Genomic DNA, 24,766 nt, shown 5'->3' on the forward strand with positions numbered 1-24,766 from the left:
TGATTTGAAGCTGTATTGCCAATTACTCATTGTGATATGGTGTCTGAATTCTCGATAAACCTACAGGGGTCTTTTTTTACAGTACCCAATGGAATACACAATGGAGACAAGAACTGCTCAACTTCAAGAAAAACTGTTGCAATTTATTATTTGATTTACACCCTACCTTTCCCCCACGGTTGCAAGACAACTTCCAAAATGTTTAAAAGGCTCCAATAAAAACACAATAAATTGCATTTATTTAAATACACATACATTATACTATTAAACTCTTATTATTTTTATAAACCTACTTATTATTAATAAGAACAATAAAATATTTTAAAGGTATGTTGTTGAGGGCTTGCCTGAATAGAAATGTCTTCAACTGCAGGAAGAAGAAAAACAGGAAGGGGGCTACCCTAACTTTACAGGAGGGAATTCCATAATCTGGATCCTAATTCAGAACTCTTTTCATCTGCATCAAATGTACCTCTGAAGGCTCTAAGACTCTAAGCAATGTTTCGTTTTTGCATTGCAGAGAACTTCAGCTATGGTATGGGATCCTAAAAATGTTTAGTGTAAACCACTGACTTGGCATTACATTTGAAATCGTGTAATGACCAGCTAGAAATTCTCTTTTAAATTATATGCCAATTAAAACTTATTTTGGAAAAAGTTGGAGCAAGTTTAATGATCATGAGCAATTAAGCCTACCTTTCACTTTGACTGACACTCTTTTTTTAAAACCCCTTTGCCATACATGTCTCTTCGTGGCTGCATCCTCAATCACCTTCGAAGGCAAAGTAACGAAAAAGATAGTTACCACACCAATTATCTAAAAATACGGAATGCAATGATAGACTGGAAAAGCCATGGTACATAAGAGGTACAGGTTGAATCTCCTTTATCTGTAAAGCTTGAGACACAAGAAGTGTTTCGGATTTTGAAGTTTTTGGATTTTGGAATATTTGCATATACTTGGAGATGGAAACCCAAGTCTAAATATGAAATTAATTTTCTATTTAATACACTTCACACAGTGTGAAGGTAATTCACAAACAATATTTTAAATAATTTTGTGCATGAAACAAAGTTTGAGTACACTGGACCATCAAAAGCAAAAGTGTCACTATCACGCCATCTATGTGGGCAATTTTGGATTTTGGAATTATACAGAAATTCGATAAGAGAAAAACCTGTGTAAATTCTCCGCTATTTTTTAATTTCTCTTACATGATAATTGAGTCCTAATTTCAGGATGTCACTAATAATACTGGGCCGCAAGGGGTTTTATGAATTCCCGTAATTAGGTTGCAATTCCAATCAGATATATTCAGAATAACACAACACGACACAGTGAGCTTACATCTGGGAAACGTGCATAGAATAGCACTGAACATCTGTTTCTTCCTTTTGCTTTTTCACACTTGGCGGCTTTACAGACGCCCAAAAGGGCGGTCTCCCGCCGCCCTCATTTGTTGCGCGAGGGAGTGCAGCAGCCAAAAACTGCACGGCTCCCTCGCGCAACAAAAGAAGCTGCAAATGCAGCTTCTTTTGCGGCGCCATTATGATGCCGCAAAGCGCATTGGCGCACTTGCAGGCATCATATGGTCCTGAGACGTGTCAAAATGATGGTGCCCATGTAGAGGCACCCATTTGTACGTGCTCAGTACTACTAGGGCGGATGTCGAAAGACGCCCCTTCCTAACCCTGTACGTGCGCGCACTGCTTTCCCATTTCTCTGACCTCCCTCACTTGTTTCTTTCACTTTAAAGAGCCACCTATTCAAGAAAAAAATGGGGATCAATTTAAAAATAGAAATGCATTATTCATGATATATTATCGATGAATATGCTGGCCACCATTAAAAGTCAAGTACTATTATGGGACACTGATTTCAAATGAAGGGTGCATCTCACCAGTGGTTCCCAAACTCTGGCCTTCCAGGGATTGGACTTCGGCTCCCAGAATCCTAGGCCATTAGCTAAGAGGGCTGGGCTTCTGGAAGTGAAGTCCAAAAACCTGGAGGAGCAAAGCTTGGAACCACTGAATTCTACACAGTAGAAATAATCTACATAGTTTGATACCACTTTAAGTGTTTAGCTCCATCCTACAGAATGCTGAAATTTGTCACAAAACTACAAATCCCAGGATTCTATAGGACTGTGCAGTTAAAGTGGTGCCAAACTGCATTATTTCTACAGTGTAGATGGCACCCAAAAGTTAAAATCTAAAATCTCTTCCAGTGAATCAACGGAAATCAATGGTTATCTTGCTGCAGATCATGCACTCAGTTTTGGTTTTGGCTTTCTGATTTTTTCTTTTTTTCAGGCTTTAATAAATGTGCACTTTTATAAGCTGAGTATGTACAGTTTGATAAAACTTGCTCAGCTGTGTTTATTTTGAAGAGCAACTGTATAGCAGACATCACCTTTGCCTTGATCAGAACACCCTGGCATCTCTTTTTTTGCCTTTGATTTGCTATGAATGCCTGTGTATGAAGTACATGCAATTCAGTTAGTTCTAATTGATGCAAGAGTACACTACATGATATAACCACACAGCTGCCAAAGTACCAGCATCTGACTCCCCTCCACTTAAAAAATGACATTTTGGCTTGTTCAGAAGACAAAGTTATTCTGACAAGCTGCGTTTTGCCTAGAATAAGAATCAGAAAAACAATTTACACTTACTACGTCGCTCCGTCGTATCTTTTCGGTCCAAGTTCTAAATGAGCAATTTTCTGGTTCACTTTTCGTATACTGCCAATGACATACACTAATAGTTGCTGGTTAAGGAAATTTTGAAACATTTTACAAAAGTATTTATTATTATTATTATATTATTAACCTTTATTTATGAAGCGCTGTAAATTACACAGCGCTGTACATACAATCTTTTTAATTAGACAGTTCCCTGCCCTCGGGCTTACATCTAAAAGACATGACACAAAGGAGAAGGGAGTGGTGGAGGGAAAGGGGATGAGGTCCAGCAATTACTCTCTACCTCCCATGTCTGTGATCTCTTTCACCTCTACTAACCTGTTTCTTTTGATAGTCTGTTTTCCACCATCACTAGCCATTTTAAAACTACAGTATGTATAATTTCTGATACGGTGCCTGAGATTTCTTGTTCTCCTTTACCTCCCAGTTTTCCTTCTGGTCATGTCTTCTTAGAGTACAAGCCCAAGACAGGTTTGCGTTTTTTTTTTGCAAGTCTCTCTGAGGGCTGTTTAGATGAGGAGCAAGAAAGTAAATGCTTAAAACTAATAAATAAATCTTACACACATTTTTTGGGTTTGGGGTTGTTGTTTTGGGTTTGGTTGTTGTCGTTGTTTTGCAAGAATTAGTATTTGATGGGTAGAAAGCTGATCAGACAGAACAGTGACCCAGATCCGTTCCGTTCCAGATGTTAATGTCACAAAGCTGATGGAAGGTGTATGTGAAAAATACAGCCATGTTGACACAACAAGTTCAGGTTTCATTACAAGCCAAGTTTACATGAATCTATTGGTTGCTGTGTTGCAATAACACTACTATGTGTTCTGGAAAGAGAGGAACACTTTAGGAAATGTAACTGTTAGCTTCTGTTCCTGATTCCAGACTCTGTGATGAAAGTGAGTAGGACTATTTTTCTTTCTTTTTATAGATTTCTCTTGGTCCACTGATGATCATTTAATAGCCACAGATAGCTCACAATCTCCTAACTGATCACCACTATTTTTTTTTACATGTCCTATATCAAATGCGCAGGGTAACAGTAAACAGACTCTATTCATACCAATGTGTATGGCTGGTTGAACTTTTTCTGTTTTCATGACAAGAATCTCTGATTGGAGATGGTGAGCTACTAAGATTTTCCCAGATTTATTCTATCATCCCTTTAAACATGGGTGGGGAAGGGGTACCGGATAAACTATTGGATTAACCGCAGTCACCTTCAATTAAATCAAAACTAAAAAATAATGATTGAGAATGTGTGTATCTAGTTGTGATGGATGAACAAGACGTATATAAATATCCTGAATAGTATAATTAGAGATTTGGCATATCTATTATCATCTATGCAACAAATTATTCATGGAAAATCCCCTATCATGTTGTTTCATATGGTAGAAAGACACATTATGATGAGCTCTAGATCCAATGGAAACTAACTGCAATATATTAAACGTTAAATTCAGGAGTATGTTTTTTTTTATCATTTTGGAAATAAATGCAAAATAAAATAAAACAGAGATGTATGTGTTATACAAACATCTTTATTCAACGTTTACTGTGGAAACAAGGTAAACGTGTGGTTTGTCATCTAATTTACAGTGATGCCATCTCTTTTCTTTTCTTGGTTTCCCGATGGCACATGTCAGCAAGCCTTTTAGGACTCACAAATGATTCTGTAGCTATAAATTCCATCTTCCCTCTTTAAATAAGAAACTAAACCCTAAGGGTAGGGGAAATGACATTTTCCATTAGGAACACGATTTAATGGAGCCTTTCTCAGCAAAACACAATCGTTGTGGATAAACTTTACCTATCATAATTATCTATCATGGTTAGCTACAGTGATATTTTATAATTCCTCATATGGAAACTAAAGGAGCTGCCAAGAAAAACAACAAACCTTCCCCTAATTATAAAACTTAGTGAATAAAAAAAAGGTAATCTACAGTAAGCAAATCCTTTTAATTTTTCTAGTTAAAGCACCCAGGAAAGAAGCAGAAGTACAGTATGCAGTTCTAGGTTTACATATTCTCACAAAGAATTCTAAGGCAGAACACCAAAAAAGCTAACAGTTCAAAAAAAGTACTGGAAGAAGTTGTCTTTCTAGCACAGCACTAACTCGCTGCTGTACTTCGTTTGAGTCAAACATGCAAGAAGTTCCACTGGGTGGGGATATTGTAAATGAATACTCTTCATTAAATTTTAAGCATCAAAACTATACATTTTACCATTGCAATGCTACAATCCTGCTAGACATTATTGCCTTGAAGTAAACAAATCTTGTTGTGGTTGTGGTTGTATGCCTTCAAATATTTCCGATTTATTGGCAATCCTAATAATTAGTGGGCCTCCATGGTGTGCACTTCCAAATCCAGCCCTCCTCTGTGGTTATGCAAAAGATATGACACTTTTGTATGGATTTTTCTCCCCTTCTGAAACACTGAACCTCTCCTAAACTCTGTTTTTGGCAATAAAAGTTTAGGATAACAATATGATATCAATTTTGTTTCTGCATTTGGTCACATCCATCCCTGGATATCTGCCCTCTGAAGGTCTTTTAACTGAACCTGGCCCTCAGGAAAATCCCTACTTTTCTTAAATAGTTGTCTGTGGCTGAATAAAAGAAAGGATAGTTTACAGGGGTCTAGACCTGACACAAAATCCTAGGAATGAGGGACTGAATTACCAATAAACCTTCCCTATGTCCCATTGAGGTCAGTGGAGCTTTTGTGTAAAGCATGTATCATATGAATAAGTTTTGAAAACCCATAAATACCAACCAGGCTGCAAGTACAGGCTTACCTTCACTTTACAGCATTTCGCTAATATGGCACTTTTCCATAACACAGTACAACGCGCCATTTTTTTTTACGCTCAATTCTCTTACAGCATTGTGCGCTTCAGGTCTCAGTTTCATATGCTAAAAAAAATTACCATATTTTTCTTTTGCATCTTTCTTTAGGTTTAGCACTACTGCACACTTAATAATACATTTAAACATTCTTAGACTTTTATATCCACTGGCAAGAGGGGAAAAACAAATCTTGTTATCCGAAATCTTTTGTGCATCTCAACAACACTTTTGCTGTTAACTACCCTTGAGTCGATCTCGATCATGGGACCTACGGATGAGACATCTCAAGACCTCTGTCCTCCACTTCTCTGCTTAATTCCTGCAACCCATAAAACCTGTGACCTCCTGAATAGAGTCCATCCATCTGGCATGTGGTCTTTCTCTCTTCCCTATTCCCTCCACCTTTCCTAGGGATTATTGCCTCCGCTCAATCATGAGTTCTTTCCTTCTCATGATTGTCCCAAGTACAACAGCTTCAGTTTTGGTCATTTGGCTTCCAGGGAGGTTTTTGGCTGATCTGTTCTGGGACCCATTTTTTTGTCCTTTTGGCTATCCATGGTGTCCTCCGCACTCTTCTCCCGCACCACATCTCAGATGAATGGATTTTCTTCCTATCTTCTTTCTTAACTGTCCAGCTCTCACATCCATACATGGTAACAGGGAATACGATTGTTGTATGATTCTAACTTTTGTGCTGAGTGTCTATCTTTACATTTTAGAATCCTTTTCTAGGTCTTTCCTAGCCACCCTCCCCACTCTTAATCTTCTTCTGATTTCCTGACTGCAGTCCCCATTTTTATCAATGTTGGATCCCAGGTATGGGAATCCTTTTACTGTTTCTATTTCTTCATTGCTCGGTTGAACTTTGTGTAGGTCCTTGGTGGTCATTATTTTTTGTTTTCTTTGTGTTCCACATAACCCTGCCTTTGCACTTTCTTCTTTGATCTTCCTTTCGAAGGTGTTCCAGGTCTGTGAGGTTTTCGGTGTCATCTGCATATCTTAGATTGTTGATATTCCTTCTTCCTATTTTCACTCCTCCTTCTTCTGTGGACAAGCCTGCTTTTCTTATTACACTATAACCTTGTTTATTTTAATTAATGTAGTTGGCTTATTCCCAAGTGAGAATTCTTTACAAAATAAAGAAGAAATCACTGTTTCTATCTTCTTATCATATTATCTCTATTAAACCAGAGCATGTCACACCTGCCTACATTAACTTTTACACAAACTGTTTTAACACTTATTTCAGGCTTTAAAATGTAGGAAGATCTTGTAGCAACTATGGACTAACTGGAAAAAAAAAGAGTTGGTAGCATGAGCTTCGTAGACTAAATTTCATACGCTTTTGTGGGCGCTCATGCTGCCAACTCCGACTACACTTTGAGGAAAAGCCCTGAGATGGCTCGCCTTAAGGTCACTATAAGTCAAAATCACTTGGAGGCACATGACCACAAGAACTACAACAACAAGCGTTGTTTAGTGGTTGAGTGCTGGACTATGGACTCTGGAGACCATGGTTCGAATCACCACTGTGGAAAATAAAGGGAGAAAAACAAAAGGAGAAGTTTGAGAGAATATGGAAGAAGAATTAAGTGTAAAAGTGTGATAAGGAATGGGTATAGAATTGGGAACAAAGACATTTGAAGAATCTATCTATTATTATTATTATTATTATTATTATTATAATTGATAGAAATGTATTTGACGCCAGTGAGATTACCTAATATAGATAAGAATAATTTGAAAAATTTGCTGGTTTCAAGAAGTAGAGTCATATATAAGGTCATATATATATATATATATATGTGGCGGCAATGTAAATATATACAGTTTTGGGGGAAAGTGATATAGAATAGAAAGTTTATGATATAACAAAATAGATAGAAGTCTGACTATAGTATTTTATCACTATATAATTTGAGAAATGAAAAAAAGAAAAAGATTGATAACAAACTTGCTTACGGCAGCGAGATTAATCATAGCAAGGGTTGGAAACCAAAATAACTGTACATTGGGGAGGAGAGGAATAAGAAGTATGGAAATGAGTGACCTGGTAATGTTATTATTAATGTTTATTTAACCCGCCTTCCTCCCAGTAAAGGACTCATGTAGAAAATAGTACTGTATAGGAATTATATGTTGTATAAAACTTAGATGGATGAACTTTAGTTTGGCAAGTCATACACTCTCAGCTCAGAGTTGAGGCTGCATCCACACTTGAGAAATAACCGGTTTGGCACCGCTTTAACTCTTTATCTGGCTCTTTGCTATGGAATTCTGGGGTTGGGTTTGTTGTGGGGCCCAGAGCGGAGCAGACTCCGCTCTGGGCCCCACAACAAACTCCAACTCCCAGAATTCCATAGCCTTCCGCCAGAAGACTTAAAGCGGTGCCAAACCGGGTTATTCTCCCGTGTGGATGCTGCTTTACCTACCACCGCGCCTCCCTTTCTTTCCCAGGAGCCTCAATCCTCCATTGACCCAGTCGAGGCCTAGGCCGCAACTGGACGCCCCTCGTTTATTTTTGCGTCGTCTATCACCTAGGCAACCATATTGGGGCAAACCATTATTTTCCTCCCTAAAAGATAACGGCGTTGCTTTTTATCACTCAAAAAGCGAACTGTGGGCATTTTATATTACGTTTTCGCATTCAACACAACGTAATTAAATTGGAGTTGGGGTTTCCCCCCTTAAAAATCCCTTTTCCCCCCCAGTGATATGCAGATGGTACAATCTGGTTTAGTAGAGACGCCATTTTAGCTCCGTTTGGCGGCGGTTTGGGACGCTACCATTGTCTCAGAAAGGGGTGTGCTTTCTGATAACGTGGTGAATAAGTGGTTATATTTCTCCCTTTTTAAAATGGCGGTTAGTTATTTTCAATGTTTTAAGAGGTGCTGTTAGCGCTAAAGCTCCAGTTGTTGGTGTTTTATAGACCGAGGGTGTCCTCTTTTGGCGCGTGGTGGAATCTGACCCCCCTGTTTTTAGATGGTATCGTCCGCAGTGCTGGCAGGTAGGCTTCCTCTAGCGTCCTTCGGTTACCGAGGGTCGCGAAGTTGTCAAACGTTGGGTCGGAGTGCGCATGCGCAGATCGGTCCCAGAGACTATAATAGGGGGGTAAGGGACTGTCCTGCTTTAAGGAAGCTTGATTTCCCTGTTTGATGACTGCATTTTAGTTAAGGGATGAAGGATGGGATTTTAGTCTCTATGTGTTAAGTATTGTTTAAGTATTTTATGTATTTGTTTATGTCATTTTGTAAACCGCCTTGATCCTTTGGAAAGGCGGTATATAAATAAAATTTATCATCATCATCATCATCATCATCATCATCATCATCATCTTCCAGGGGTGGCCACAGAGCAAAGTACAACAATATCCACAATGTAAAATGTGGGCTAGACAATGCAAAAATGTGGCTGGGTTAGTAATTGGTCGACTGGCTTGAACCCAAAGGGTTTTGATCCCTGCTCTTTGCTGCTCCTTTTGCAACCAAGATCTCGGTTTAATTTCCCCGCATTCCTTGGAGTACTAACTGTTTTAACATGGGAACTAAGGAATTGGGAATTGTGGAGGGTTGAGGATGTGTGTTTAGGAGATGAGGCATGATGACTGCATATTGAATATCTAGTGTGGAAGTAGCATTAGACAAAGTCTGTAAGAGAAATATTTCCATTTTAGTTTTACAAAATCGTTTTTAAAGGTTGGGGTGATGGAGATGAATTTGTTTTACCTGCTCTTCAAATCTAGGAGGGCTAGAAAGTTGTTTCAGAAAAATGGCAGTTATTATTTTCATGCTTTTGATAAGCCCTCTTTAGGCCAAGCTGCATCTCTTCACAGGTCATTCATCATCACCATCATCATTCAGCTACCTTTTCATCTAGAATTATTGTAATAGGATAAAGTGGTGATCTTTGATTCTTTTGCTTTCTCTCTATACCAGGCAACCAGAGCAAGGGCTATAGGCCGAGAAGCCATGCCACTTTTTGGAAACACGTTCAGTCCAAAGAAAACTCCACCCAGAAAATCCGCTTCACTTTCCAACCTGCACTCGGTAAGTTCTGGCATCAGGAAGAGGCAAGCTTCAGGCTTATGGTACCATATACTTTTAAACCAGAACCTACATTTCCCCCAGCCACAGTCAATCGCAGGTTGCCTAGGGGAGCCAGTTCCAAAATGGATGCTTATAGAGAGGCAAAGGCAGTTACTGTTAATATACTACACGCCATGAGCCATAAAGATAAAGTTGCTGCTCTGCCTCTACAACTATAATTACTATAATTCCACAGTTGCTTTAGGTATGGCATCCTAATGTAAAACTACACTAAAAGAGATATATACATACTGTCCTTGGTTGCATGCACCCAGCCAACATTTCCTTTTTAAAAGTGAGGAGCATTATGTGAAGCAGTACAAATGTGTCTTAACATTCAGAAAAAAGATAGGGGCATTGGGGAGAACAAAACTGAAATACAGTACTTAGGAAAATGCTGAGTTGGCTTTTTCCCTACAGTTGGACAGATCTACGCGTGAGATTGAGCTGGGTCTAGAATACGGCAGTCCTGTCATGACCCTTACAGGACAAAGTCTGAAGTTTGAGAATGGCCTATGGATAACAGGTGAGAAGGAGCAGCAGCAGTTTTGTTGGGCAAGGTATAAAAGCAGTTCTACCCAAGGTCATTCCCATCCAGTACCTTAGAAGATGCAGCCATTTTGTACCGGTGTGTGTGTGCATATATATTTCTACCTCTTAGTACTCTTGGGTCTTAGATAGAGAGATTCCACATGACTTAGACTGAACTTACCTCACACAGAGAGGCTCCACAACAGTCTATGCCCCCCTTTTGTATTTCATCTCAAAATGCTGTTCACATAATCTAATCTTGGTGTCCCCAACCCCTGCCATGCCAGGAAAGGCTTTTTCAAAAGATATTGAAAGTCACTAGGCCCAGAATGAAATTTATATCTAGCTTTCAAAAAAGGAGGCCTTTTCTGGGCCCCAAACAGCTGGGAAGGGGGCTTCAAAACATAACCGAATTGCCCTGTGTGGCCCCTACAGTGTATGTGGGTCATTTTTAATATTTGAAAAACAATAAATTCTTGAATCGTTGGGTTTGGGAAGTATAGAAAATGCCTTGGGGTTGCATGTGGGCCATGAGCCACACTTAACCCTTGTTTTAGATTTTAATGATTTCTCCTATGTTCACTGTGTAGTTTGAGTTCTTTAACCTTTGAAAGTGGAATGTGTTCAGGAGAACTAAAGGGCTTTTCTCCCACCCAGGGTTCCTGTTTGATTTACCCTCACAAGCTGTGTCAGTTAGTGCTTGAATTGGGGCAAGGTGTGACTTTTGCATTGCAGTCTTTGGGTAAAACAGACAGGCTAAATAAAGTGGTTTCTAGCCACTTTGAAGGCAGGGTGTTTGGATGACGCATGCCTTGAAAGCAGCTGGAAAACATACTGAAGATGCGCTCTGGGGCTAAAAACTGGAACAAAAAGAAGCCGGGATATTCCAGCATAGCCTAGAAAATGCGCATATTTGTTGCTGCACATAAATGCCCCAATGTGAGTATGGGGCTGCAACAAAGCAAAGAAATAAAGATGCAATAATTCCAATATGCACAAACCAGACATTCCAACCAGGGGGCATGGGGTGAAGGGGGCTTGTAGGGAGTGCCTTCATGATTGTGCTTTGTTACTGTATCACTCGGCATACCAATGCACCGATGCCCTGTACGGGTGGAACATTTCATTTGTGACTGTGTGGCTAATGAAAGGGGTAGCTGTGCAGTGGGATGGCATCTGGGCAGATATGGGAGATACTTGGAGGTCGTAGGTGGTGCATTGGTTTGACAGTGTGCATACATGGTGGGGAGGCAACAAAAAAAATTACCCAGTGGCACATCTTGATGCCACGACGTGCAGTTGGCCCATGCTTACTCAGTCTGCTTTGGGAACAAGCCATGCAGGCAGCAAAGTTTCGAACAGCTTCAGAAAAAAGCAGGATCGAGCCACCTTTTCCTGTTCAACTGTTCCTGGCCCTAAGTCAGCTTGATTGCTAAGTTATTTCTTGTTCCACCAAACCTCATTAAAAATCACATCACTATTGAGTTTCCTTCTTCTTAGAAGACATGTAATAAAGTCACTTAATGCATAGCAGGGTGTCTGCACATCTGCAGCATTGCATTTCTTGTGTGCCACACAGAGCTATTGGGGGGCCAGATCTTGGACATATCAGTTGTAGAGTGGGATGATTATAGTTCCAGCCTCTGTCTTCCAGAATCATTAGGAAGCACTGGGGACCGGCGGGAGACACAGCGTCTTCGCAAACGGAATCAGCAGCTGGAAGAAGAGAACAATCTGCTACGGTTGAAAGTGGACCTTTTGTTGGATATGGTGAGAATGGGGCCATATGCCCATCTTTCTCTTATTCTGTTGCAAGTATTAACTTGACAATGCCAGTATATTTATATTATCATCAGCACAGCTTTATAAATGGTCCCTGTAGTATTTAAATTCTAATGCAACTGTCTCAAATAGGTATATCATTTCCGTCTAATCTCTCCATTCATATTCCCCTTCACACAGAACCATTCACATACCTGAGACTGAAGACAACATTTCTTATATTGAGTCTATGAAATCATGCCATAATAAATTTGTTCTCTTCAGAATTGTAACTTTGGAGATTCCTCATCAGTGGCTGTACTGGCTGGCTAGGGCTGAAGGGAGTTAATCTGGAGGGCCAGAGTTGTCTTCTCCAAGGTTAACATTGCTGTTCTACTGGGTGGTGGTGGTGTATTAATCTGGTTTTCTAATGCAGTATTAAAGAAATTGCAGTGGTGAGGTAAACACTGCATGTGTATTCTATGTGTGTCCTTGGTGGCTGATCCCAGACTTTGGAGTTCCTTCCATCCTTACTCTCCTTCTGCCAGCAAGTTAAAACATTTTTATGTCTTCAGACTTTCAGAAACTGTTTGATAGTTGTGTGTGTAAGTAAATATAGCTTCTTCACAAGTGACTTGAAGGCATATAACAACAACATGAAATGTAATGGTTTTAACTTTAAAAATTCTTTGTTTTTAAATAACTTTTATATTCAAATTTTTATTGGAGTTTTTGTAGTTTTTAATCTGTATTCTTTTAAAATACATTACTAGCTGTTTTGAGTATCAATATTGGGAGAAATAATAGAAATTAATAATAACAACAACCATAATAATTTTTAATGAAGTTTCTGATTTAAAATCTTAATTGGTTCAGGGTCAAATTACTAGAAGAGGCAGTTCTTCCTATTTGCCTGCTTTTTAAAGATCAGCTGTTGCATTCCTTTTGCTTATGCCATTGCCTTCTGAGAGTATTGGTGACAGAGAAAGTATGTTACTCTTCCTTCCTTTCTGTTTTTCACTGACAGTTGAAGATATTTCTCTTTAAACATGTACGTCACTGAATTTACTGTATTGATTGTTAGGTTTGGCCTTTGTTTTCTTGCTTTTTGTCTGTTCTCCCTTAAAATCTCCACATCTTGCTTGCTGAGCCCTTGAATATACTATAACTGTAGTATGATAGTATTCCAGCATAGATACATACCACTTTCTTGAACTTCATCCAGAATTGTGGGTGGGTTTCATTCCACTGTAGATTTGCAGAGAGAAAAAATCTGCCCAAAATTTAACTGGGTAGTACTTCATCACGTTCAAACCCTGCTTTCCTTTTGGAGAAACCAGTAATGGTAGAAAAACACAATGTCCTGAAAATAGGTCTTCCCTGGTAATGCGAAAGCTACAAACTGGTGCTTCTCCAAGCCTAACCAAGATGTCTTCTGAAGGGCATCTTTTACAGTAGTGTAGAGGATGACAGCTATGTCCAGTGTTCCATAGTAACTGAGAATATTTGCTCAAGAATAAATGCAGAGGTTCTTGGAGGGGTGAACTGTTGTAGAAATAACCAAGAGCCTTCTAACACCTTAAATACTAAAATGTTTCATATGTCTTAAGCATCTGGCAACTGCATCTTGTTTCTTCAGGTTCAGTTCCTTTCAAAACTAATGTAAAAAGAGATCCCTTAGGCTATCAAGTCTGAATTGTACAGCTTCAGAGTGAAAAGGGGAGGAGAGGGGCAATATATATTTTCCCAGCACTCATGTACCATAAGAAATAGGTATGTTATGTCATTGTCATGTCTGCTTTTGTTTTTAGCTTTCTGAGACAACTGCAGAGTCCCACCTCATGGAGAAGGAATTAGAAGAACTGAAAAATTACAGTCGAAGAAGGAAGTGAACAGGAAGACAGAAGACAGGGAAGGAAAGAGCAGGAGATTATGGTCAAAAGGGACCAGGCTAAGAAGTGGTGAAGCCACATCTACCTTGGAAGACTTTGCTGTCTTTGTCCTTATATATGTAGCCAAGATTCCCAGTGCGAAATATTAATAAGTTCTCTAGTCCTGGAAGTAGTTACTCTTTATTCCTTCTGGAGCTTCTTTCCAAATTTCTTAAACATATATTTGCAGAACACCAATCCAATAGCTGGTGACGTGCTTAGAAAATAATATATGTCTTTCTATCTACCCACAAAAGACAATTCTGGAGTTGTGCGAGAGGGACATAGACAGGAAAAATGGAAAAGGAGAGAACAGTCTCACCATATATCTCCATGATCTTAGTGGCTAATTTTGATAATCACATTTTGGTTCATTAGATTAGGATATGCATTCATAGGATACATTTTCCTGTAGCTTTTGTGTTGCCACATTATTCCACCCTATCTGCAAGCAACAAAATAAGGAAGACCATTGGCCTTAATCATCACTTCTCATATCTAAATGAGAAGTTATGGTTTAACAGTTTATGTATCTTGGGGGCCTAGAATGCTAATGTTTGAGGAGAAGTCCAGTTATGGACTTGAGTAGTGAGGCAGAGCAACATCACAAATCTCTAGCTTTGCAGTGTCTGTTAGTTAAGGAAACTGGTGGTACTTGAGCATCAATAATATGAAACACTTTGACATTTGGTTTAAAGTTGCATACTGCAGTCAGTTTACAATCTTGAATATCAGCTGTACTGACTGTAAAGTTGGCTGACAGTATGGGAACAGAAAACTGCAGAAATTTCTTCTTGTTTGGTCCCATCCCAGTACTCTGTTGTCCCATTAGTATGGATAAACTTCACACTAACAGCTGATCCCTATTATTATTGACCATACCAATAATATAGTTTCATTAATTTTACCTTTGCTATATTTTTATTTTGTCTTGGCGAAGACATCTTAAATAATTTACCCTTTAAGGTACAGGTATTTATATTTTTTTTTATATATTGATCACTTCTGTTCATACCACAGTTATGTAGAATGTTGGGTTAAATTACTCTATGTCTATTTTTATACTTTAAAAATAAAGTTACTACACTGTTTCTATTGCTTCTGTGTGTGTGTATTTTATTACATAATTGGGCTGGTTTGTTTGTTTTTTAAGTTCCCCCAGTCAAGTTAAGAAAGCGCTTAGCTGTCTTTTAAAATTAATTTTGTAAAAGTGTAATCCTCACTAACCTACCACTTGAGTGTTAACATGTTTTGCGTTTTAAGAATATCCTTAGGAAGGGCTAGAGCTCCAAGTGCACATGAATGTTTGGAGTGAGGTAAATCTTCATTTTGTGTGCCCATGTCATGTTCATTGCCTTTATATGAGAATGAGAACAGTTGCCTGTTTTGCAGTAGAGAGATCCGTGGCTCTTCCCCTCTCTGACCATAGTAAATATTATCTACTCTGATTGCACCAGAATTTGTTTTAAAATTAAAAGCATAACGAGAAATGGGGTAAAATAGCCATAGTGAAATGCTTCCTGCCAATTGCCATTTTTAAAATGTTGGACAGATAGGACAGAGGCAAGAATTCAAACCTGTTCATCTGCATTACTTTGGGTTATCTAGGTTTCCTTTTCTTCTGTCTCTCTGGTTTTATCCGCTTTCAAAGGAGGTAGAACAGGGTCACTAAGAAACAAGACAGGTAGCAGCAACATGTTTGTGCTAGTAATTCTTGTGATGATCTAGTGATCAGGCAGGCCTAGCTCCACCAGGGCTAGCCTGAAGGAAGAGGTTCCTCCCTCCATGATAACTGTCATCATAACTGAGCGAGTGAACAGGCAGACCCAGCTCCACCAGGGTTAGCCTGAAGAAGCAGAGCCCTCCCTCCAGTCTATCTGCCTTGGTCCAGGCCTCAGAGGGAGAGAAGAATGCTGGACCTGATCCCCTCCCCCCCACCATTCCCTTTTCCTTTTGTTTCATGTCTTTTAGATGGTAAGCCTGAGGGCAGGGAACCATCTAATAAAAAATAATAATTGTAAGCCGCTCTGATAGCCTTTAGGGCTGAAGGGCAGGGTATAAATACCATAAATAAATAAATAAATGAAACTGCATCTCTCTTACCCTGGATTAAGGGTTCTTTCACATGAAACAGTTACAGTTTTATGATTCCATCTCAACTGTCATGACAGTATCTTATCCTTACCAAACTCCAAGCCCCAGGATACATGTGTGGCTGTTAAACTGAAATCATAGTGGTATAACTAGTGTGAAAGGAGTATGAAGCTGCATCTACAGTGCAGAATTAATGCAGTTTGACTATAGAATCATAGAGCTGGAAGACTCCGCAAGGGCCTCCTTCCAGCCCAATCCCATTCTGCCATGCAGAAACTCACAATCAATGCACTCCAAGAGATGGCCATCCAGCCTCTGTTTAAAGACCTCCAAAGGAGACTCCACCAAACTCTGAGAGAGTATATCCCACTGTTGAAGAGCTCTTACTGTCAGGAAGTTCCTCCTAATGTTGAGGTGGAATCTTTTTTCCTGTAGTTTGCATCCATTGCTCTGGGTCCTAGTCTCTGGAGCAGCAGAAAACAAACTTGCTGCCTCCTCAATATGACATCCCTTCAAGTATTTAAACAGGGCTATCAAATCACCTCTTAACCTTCTCCAATGTTTAGCCTTCATCTCTGGTGTCACAACAAACCACAAATCCCAAGATTTCATAGCATGGAGCCATGACAGTTAAAGTGGTGTCAGAATGCATCAGTTCTGCAGTGGGAGGCAGTCTGAGTCCAGAATAACAAGATGTCCTAACTTAAAGGAAGACAGGGCATCCCAAAATGTAGGACATTTCAAAATACACTCAGCCCATGAATGTGGGAAATCTGCAAATAACAAAACATTATATTTTTACCTGAGATAACATCTCTTTAGGAATCTCTAGGACCTCCAGTGCAACTCTGTGGTCAACATCTGCCAGACATTGACCACAGAATTGTGCTTGAGGAGCTACAAATGCCTAGCAGAGTGTTCTCTCTAGGAATCTCTAGGTCCTGGCTTCAGTGCAACTTTTGGTTAACGGTGACCAAATAGTTGTGCTGGAGAAGCTAGATATTGCTAGAGAGAATATATTAACCAAATTTGTGAATAGTTTAATCCGCAAAGTCAAAGCTGCAAATGTGGAGGGATGAGTGTAAAAGCTAAAAACATTAAGTATAAATTCATGCTGCTTGGGAATGTTCCAAACGGAGGACATTTTGGACATAAGATGGAAATGTAGGATGTGTCCTAGAAAAGAAGGATGTCAGGTCATCAGATCACTGGACTACACTGTTATAATGCTGCTTATTCCACTTGTGAAGTCATAGTCAGATTACCGCACTAGATTCCTATAGTGCTGCTATTCCACTTTGATTGCACTGGTTGCCTCCTGTGGCATTCTGGGATTTGTAGTTCAGTGAGGCCTAAGAGCTCTCTGGCTGAGAATTCTAAATGCCCCCTCATTAAACTGCAAATCCCAGAATGCAATAGGAGGCAGCCAGAGCAGTAAAAGTGGAATAAGAAACACTATAGGAGTCTAGTGCAGTAATCTGAGTCTCTCAACTGTGGAAAGGACCAGCCAAACCATGGTACCTCCAAACCATGGTACCTTTATTGGGCCAACCAAAATGCCCAATTACATGTTGCAAGCTTTCAAAATCACACTGGCTTCTTCTTCATCAGGTAAACAAGGAGAAAGAGAGTGAAGCTGTTCATCATTAGGCCTGCATTTTCTGTTTGTGGTCTTAGTTCAGATGGCAGGGAGGAGTATTTCTTGCAGGCTGGCACCTTCCCCCTTTTATTTTGGCCAGTGGTCACTGGTAGGTTTTCAAAGTCAAGGAGATTTAATGTCCATTTGCAATTCAAAGAAGATGTTTCCTTATTAAGGTAAAAACAAAAAAGAATAGTGAAGGGAAATGATTTTGAAGCAATAAGGAAAATATTTGGACAAAAGGTTTCAGTAAAAGAGGAAGGCGTTGCAGGAAATTTAGTTTTGGAGGGTAGAGTAATATGGAGATAATAGGCTCTGGTGCTTACTGATAAACTAATAATGCCTACATTTGTTGAATTTATGAATAGTATATGATGAGAAGAAGACAATAAGGATAATGAAGACATTAATAATAATGATAATTTTATGTGATTTTTTTTAAATGACTGGATTACTTAACATTAGATGGTTTGGTATGAATAAGATTTAGATAAGGGTAGTAGTAAAGAATGGATGATTAGTGTGCTTTGTTACATATCGTGTGTGGAGCATTATGTAAAAAGGTATTTCTATAATATTATTTTAGAAATATAAACAAACAAACAGGCTTTTCCTTGGACTGCAGCATGCCTCCTTCCCTTGATCCAGAGACACTGCCATAGACTTCTTCTAGTGATGGTAGACAGTATTAGACCTGTTGGGGCTGCCATTTCCCTCCAGTCCGCTAGAGGTCGCAACTCGCAAGAGAGCGACTAGAGAGCGACGACGGCGGAGGGCTGCCATTTCCGTCGCCCCATTTCCGGCGACGCTCTAGCCTCCTTCCAGCCCGGTGTGCAGCGTCTCTCTTTCTCTCTTTCCCAATGATGGCCGCCGCGACGCCTCTGTCTCCCGAAGGCCTGCTGTTGCCCAAGGGCGGCGCTGGGAAGGCCGAGGAGCTGGAGGAGGAGGCCGAGGAGCTGGAGGAGGACGAGGTCCGTGGGGCTCAGGGGCGGCAGGGAGGGAGGGAGGGAGGAGGCACCACGAGGGCGGCTTTCAATAACCCGGTTTGGCACCGCTATAACTCTTTGCCTGGGTCAAAGGCTATGGAATTCTGGGAGATGTAGTTTGTTGTGGGCCCAGAGCGGAGCTCTGTGTGGCTGGACATCTCCAAGAGCCCCTGGGCTCCACTGCTCTGCTCAGGTCCTGCAGATGTCTTCCTCTGACCTCCCTGGTCCAGTCTATCCATCCAGCATGCAGCCTTCCTCTCCTTCTTTCTGTGGCTCCTTGTGTGTCTTCCCAGTTGTTTCTGACTCGTAGCCACCCTTCCATGGAGTTCCCTTCTTGGCAAGCTTTTTCAGAAGGGTTTGCCATTGCCTCCCCTGGGGAATCCAATCCTGGTCTCCAAAGTCCCAGTCCAAAACTCATCCGCTAGGCTAAGCTGTCTCTTTGTGCTTCCCCTCCACCTTTCCTACGTTGTTATTTCTTTCCAGTGAGTCGCTTCTTCTCATCTTGTGGCCAAAGTTTCATCATCTTGGCTTCCAGGGAGAGTTCAGGCTTGGTCTGTTCAAGGACCACGTGTTTGTCTTTCTGGCGTCCAGAGTATCCTCAGCACTCTTCTCTTGCACCACATCTCAGATGAGTTGGTTTTCTTCCTATCTGCTTTCTTCACTGGCCAACTCTCACATCTATACATGGAAATAGGCAATATAATGGATTGGACGATTCTGACTTTGATTCTGATTCAGCTGTGTACCTTTACTTTTCAGGATTCCCAAACGTTGGTCCTTTGGATGTTTTGGATTTCGCAACCCCAGAAACCCCATCTGTCTTGGCCAGCAGTCAGGAATGCTCAGCATTATGTTCAACATTAAGTTTGCCCTTGCATTTTCATCTTTGACCTTCCTTGTTTGAAATCTGTAATGCTTTCTGCTAGTAGTATAGTGTTGTTGTCTGCATTTCTTAGATTGCTGATGTTCCTTCCCTCTTTCTTCACTCCTTCTGAGTCTAAACCTGCTCTTATATTGTTGCACACAATCTGAACAGATAGGATAAAAGGATGCAGCCTTGCCTGACTCCTTTGCCAATTGGGAACTATTCTGTTTCTCTAAACTCTGTTCTGACAGCATCTTCTTGTCTTAAGTACAGATTTCTCATCAGGACTATCAGATGTGGTGGCACTCCAATTACCTTAAGTGCCACCCATCGCTTTTCGTGAACAACCCAGAGTCAAATGCTATAAAGCAGAAGGGGATTTGTTTCTGGAATTCCTTTGTACATTCCATTAACCATCATAATGTATGTTCTGCTTAGGTCCTGTGAATTCAGGCCTGTTTATCCATCTGGCATGTGGTCTTCACTCTTTGTGCTGCCTTCTACCTTTCCTAGCATCATTGTCTTTTCTAATGAGTTGTGCCTTCTGATGATGTGGCCAAAGCACAACAACCTCAGTTTGATCAACTTGGCTTCAAGGAAATTTTGGGCTTGATCTGTTCAAGGACTCATCTGTTTGTCCTTTTGGCTGTCCACAGTATTCTCAATACCTTTCCCAAGCACTACATCTCAAATGAATTGATTTTCCCCAATCCGCTTTCTTCACTATTCAACTCTCACATCTGTACATGGTGAATAATCCTCACTGTAGTGTAAATGTATATCTTTACATTTTAGGATCTTGTCCAGTTCTTTCGTAGCTTTCCTTCCCAATTCTAGCCTTCTCATTTCTTGACTTCAGTGTCTGTTCTACTCAGTGTTTGATCCATGAGAGCTCACTGACTATTTCAGTTGTCTTGTTACCTAAAATGAATTCTTGTAGAGCTTCCATAGTCATTACTTTTTCCCCCTTAATGTTCAACATCGAGCCTACTTTGGCACTTTCCTCCTTGAGTAATTGCTTCAGATCATTGTTGGTTTCTACTAGTAGTAATGTGTCATCAAGGGGTTTGATGGAGAGAATAACGCAAGAGCAGGGATTGATCTTGCATTTTGATTTCATGAGCCAGTTCATTTGCCCACTACCATTTGGACCTCAAGCTAAGACACAGCTCAAAGCCCATCTCCAGTTGCCACAGTGGAAATCTAGTAACATTTTTTTAAAAATATATAGAATTTAATTTTAATAAATGCTAGCAGTAGTAGTGTTTACTTCTGGAACCCTTGCCCAGCCATTTGTTGTTCTAGTGGTGGGAAGGATAGGATTGTCTGACAGCTTCTGATCTTTGGTTTTTCTCTCCTTCCCTCCTTTACAGTTGGATGAGACATTGGCAGAGAGGCTTTGGGGTTTGACAGAGATGTTCCCAGAGAGTGTACGATCTGCAGCTGGAATGACATTTGACGTATCACTTTCTCTAGCCCAGAAAATGTACAGGTAAGAAGGAGAAAGGAGCAGTATTGTCCCCTTTGCATTATGCTGTATGACAACTATGCTCTGTATTTTGTGTGTGATTAAGGCAGGGATTAGGTAATTTATGGTGTTCTGGATGTTGTTGGATTGCAACGCTGATAATCCTTAGCCAGTGCAGCTGGATAGCGGTAACACATCACTGCTTCATTTTTACAGATCATTGAGCCTAATGTAGAAGGAGTGTCCAGCCCCAGGGCTACAAAAAGAATGCAGAACTATTTAAAGATCACATTTCTAAATTAAAATCATGATGAACTCTTACATTTTATGTGGAATTCAGTATACAAATGTTCTTAGTCTGAAGCAGTGAATGACTCTTATACTGTATGGATGATTACTCAGAAGCAGTTGAGAATTCAACATATGTATTTGAGATTTTACCAAGAAACCACTTAGAGATTATCGTAAGGTGTAACTTACATTAACCTGAAAACTTGTGCACAAATTGCATTGGATAATGAGGCGAAACAGACGGAAAGAAAGGAACAGCCAGAAGCCGCTCCCAGCCTAAAATGAAAAGATATACAACTGAGCACAAAAGTTAGAATCATATAAGCCATTGTATGCTTTCAGTATTTGGTTGTCTAAATACATTAAAGGCACCAGATCCCATATGATCTTGGAAGCTAAGCAGGGGGAGCCCTCAGTAGTACCTGATGGGAGACTGCCAATTAATACAGTGGAGCCTCAATATCCATGGGCTTGCCACCCGCGGATTTCAGCATCCACAGTTGGCAAGCCCCATTGTACCCAGTTGCAGCGTATAGGTCATGCCACCATTAGGGACGACTGTACTTGAGGTCCCATGTTGTTTTCATTTCTGGGGGTGGGGAGGGTGGGTGGGTCGAACAGATTTACCAGGTGCTGCAGGGTACATTTCAGAGGAGGAAATTTACAAAGCCACCTCTGAGTATTCTTTGCCTAAGAAAACCCTATGAAATTCATGGGGTTGCCATAAGTCAACAGGCAACTATAAAGTACATACACACATAGTATATGGACGTGGTAGCCTAATAACCAACTCTCCTTCAGAAATGTTAGTGAGGTACAAGTTGGAGCAGGGAGTGGTGATATTTCAGGTAACTTGATCCCAAGTTGTTTAGGGCTGTGTGTGTGTGCGTTCAAGTCATTTCCAACTTATATACTCTATAGTTTAATGTTTTGCAAAAATTGAATCCATTTAAGCAATTCTTTTTCTGATACAGTGTTCTGTTGCAGTATTGATGAACTAAAGTGACACATTTAGGGCTTGCTGCTGCCCCTTTTGAGCACTGGATCAGGGCTGCAGCAACCACACGCTGTGACCTCAATCTAGCATTTTTCTGAGCCAAAAAGAAGCTCCCTTGCTGCTACAGCAGTAGCATTTTTCCATGCTCCTTTTGGAGTACGGCATGTGAAGGTTGCCCCAAAGGGGCGCTGTAATCTGGGGGGGGGGGAATAGAGTCTTTCCTTCTCTCTTTCCCAAACGGAATCTGAGGAGACATAGGAAACCCTGGTTGTGTGTGTGTGTGTGTGGTACACGGAAGACCTCAGGGAAAGGAAACGGGCTGTGCAACGACTAGAGCGCAACTGGCGAAGACATCAGCACTTAGCTGACAAGGCACTCCTATACTCTCTTTTGAGGGCCTATGGAGTGGCAATAAGTGCAGCAAAGAATTCGTTCTATGCTGCACGTATTGCGTCCGCGGAGTCGCATCCGGCAGAGCTGTTCAGGGTAGTGAGGGAGCTTACTCAACTGTCTCCCCCCCAAACCCTATTTTGGAACCATCCAAAGCCTGCTGTGACGAGTTTAACAACTTCTTCGCGGATAAAATCTCTCGGATAAGGGCTGATCTCGACGCCAGTATTTCTTCAGAACCTAGAGTAGAGGCATCCAGAGCTTCCGTGGACTGTGTTAAACTGGATCATTTTGAGTCTGTAAGTACTGAGGAAGTGGACAAGATTCTTCGAAGCGTTAGGAAGACAACATGCTCTCTTGATCCCTGTCCTTCATGGCTGGCAGTTCAGGGGGGAACGGCTGTAACCTCGATGTTACGCCGGATAATTAATTCATCCTTCAGGGAAGGGCGGTTTTCATCTAGCCTAAAGTCGGCCGTTGTAAAACCATTGCTAAAAAAGCCTTCCCTAGACCCCCTGATTCGGAATAATTATCGGCCTGTCTCGCTGCTGCCTTTTTTGGGGAAGGTGATCGAGAGGGCGGTTGCCTTCCAGCTTCAATCGATCTTGGATGATACGGATTTTCTAGACCCATTTCAAACTGGCTTCCGGGCGGGCTATGGAGTTGAGACTGCCATGGTCACCTTAGTCGATGATCTCTGTCTGGGCATGGACAGGGGTAGCGTGTCCCTGTTAGTGCTTTTGGACATCTCAGCGGCTTTCGATACCATTGACCATGGTATCCTTCTGGAACGCCTGAGGGAGTTGGGTATCGGGCCACTGCGCTTCAGTGGTTCTGTTCCTACCTCTCGGGCAGATTCCAGATGGTGCAGCTGGGGGACGTCTGCTCCGATAGGAGGGCACTTACATCTGGTGTCCCTCAAGGAACCATTCTGTCCCCCATGCTATTTAACATTTACATAAAACCACTGGGAGAGATTATCCGGAGACACAGGGCGCGGTGTTATCAGTACGCTGATGACACCCAAATATGTTTCTTGGTGTCTCCGACTGATGCAGTAACTTGGGATGGCATCTCTCCTCTAGATGCCTGTTTGGAGTCAGTAATGGGCTGGATGAGGGAAAACAGACTCAGTTTGAATCCAGAGAAAACGGAAGTACTCGTGATAGGCTCTCCTGGCCCAGGAAAGGAAATTTGTCCACCTGTCCTGAATGGGGTCACGCTCCCCTTGAAGGACTCAGTGCGCAGTCTGGGGGTGCTTCTGGACTCGTCGCTCCACCTTACACCTCAGGTGGATGCGATGGTTAGGAGCACTTGTTACCAGCTTCGGCTGATACGCCAGTTGCGACCATACCTGCGCCGGGGGGATCTTGAAACGGTGGTACATGCTCTAGTAACCTCTCAGTTGGACTTCTGCAATGCGCTCTACATGGGGCAACCCTTGTACCAAACCTGGAAGCTTCAGTTAGTTCAGAATATGGCAGCAAGGCTGGTCACTGGTTGTTCCAGGACCAGCCATATAACACCTATTTTGTAAGATCTACATTGGCTGCCCATTCGCTTCTGGGCGCAATACAAGGTGTTGGTGATTACCTATAAAGCCCTAAATGGCTTGGGCCCAGGGTACTTGGAGGACCACCTCTCCCCATATAATCCGCCCCACACTCTCAGATCGGTTGGGAAGCAGCTGTTAAGGGTTCCCAAGACAAGATATATCTCGTCTTCTCAAAGGGCATTTTTGGTCTTGGCCCCGCAAACCTGGAACTCCCTTCCCAACAACCTCCGCTCTGTCACCTCCCTTGACCAGTTTAGGAAGGAACTCAAAACCTATCTCTTCCGACAAGCTTTCCCCCATGTGTCTTGACATCTGTCCTCTCCCCTATTACTCAGTTGCTATTCAGCTAGTTTGTTTTTGGTTTTATTTTTTGGAATTGTATGTGTTTTATCGGTATGTGTTTTATGATGTTTTAACTTGGTATGTTTTTATATTGTATATTGTATTTCTACACATATGTTGGAACCTGCTTTGATCTTTGGAAAAGTGGGCTAGAAATAAACAATATTATTATTATATTATTTAATGCCACTTGCTATGCAGTCACATGGATGCTGGCTTGGGGGTGGGGTCAGGATGTGCATTGTCCAAACGCCACCCCTCCAAGCCAGTCTCTA

At 41.2% G+C, this 24,766-nt stretch overlaps 3 protein-coding genes across 8 annotated transcripts in view; 2 read left to right on the forward strand and 1 right to left on the reverse strand.

Moving 5' to 3' along the window:
- Positions 1-24,766, reverse strand: part of FAM227A (family with sequence similarity 227 member A) — a 410,174-nt gene that overhangs the window by 20,445 nt on the left and 364,963 nt on the right. The gene's annotated exons all lie outside the window — the stretch shown is intronic.
- On the forward strand, positions 8,353-14,955 carry CBY1 (chibby family member 1, beta catenin antagonist). Of its 3 annotated transcripts, none has more exons than XM_042469266.1 (5): positions 8,353-8,563; positions 9,492-9,602; positions 10,062-10,167; positions 11,827-11,942; positions 13,745-14,955. In XM_042469266.1, the coding sequence occupies exons 2-5, from the start codon at positions 9,525-9,527 to the stop codon at positions 13,823-13,825; spliced, it is 381 nt and encodes a 126-aa protein (XP_042325200.1). In that variant the 5' UTR covers positions 8,353-8,563; positions 9,492-9,524; the 3' UTR covers positions 13,826-14,955. The 3 variants fall into 3 exon arrangements, with proteins under 3 accessions (XP_042325200.1, XP_042325198.1, XP_042325201.1); XM_042469264.1 differs by lacking the exon at positions 8,353-8,563 and adding an exon at positions 8,567-8,667; XM_042469267.1 differs by lacking the exon at positions 8,353-8,563 and adding an exon at positions 8,666-8,761.
- Positions 18,400-24,766, forward strand: part of TOMM22 (translocase of outer mitochondrial membrane 22) — a 9,649-nt gene continuing 3,282 nt past the window's right edge. The window contains exons 1-2 of one of the 2 annotated variants that reach the window (XM_042469263.1): positions 18,400-18,545; positions 20,820-20,940. In XM_042469263.1, coding sequence (XP_042325197.1) covers positions 18,458-18,545; positions 20,820-20,940 — 209 coding nt within the window. In that variant the 5' untranslated portion in view covers positions 18,400-18,457. Of the gene's footprint in view, positions 18,569-20,819; positions 20,941-24,766 lie in introns of both variants that reach the window. The other variant, XM_042469262.1, reaches the window with a different exon arrangement.

The sequence above is a fragment of the Sceloporus undulatus genome, chromosome 5 (assembly GCF_019175285.1).
Source record: "Sceloporus undulatus isolate JIND9_A2432 ecotype Alabama chromosome 5, SceUnd_v1.1, whole genome shotgun sequence".
NCBI classification, from domain to species: domain Eukaryota; kingdom Metazoa; phylum Chordata; class Lepidosauria; order Squamata; family Phrynosomatidae; genus Sceloporus; species Sceloporus undulatus.

Coding starts and splice junctions, on each gene's coding strand:
- CBY1 (XM_042469266.1), top strand. CDS start 9,525: ATGCCACTTTTTGGAAACACGTTCAGTCCAAAGAAAACTCCACCCAGA. Junction 10,168..11,826: donor GAATGGCCTATGGATAACAG/GTGAGAAGGAGC, acceptor TCTGTCTTCCAG/AATCATTAGGAAGCACTGGG. Junction 11,943..13,744: donor TGGACCTTTTGTTGGATATG/GTGAGAATGGGG, acceptor TTTTGTTTTTAG/CTTTCTGAGACAACTGCAGA.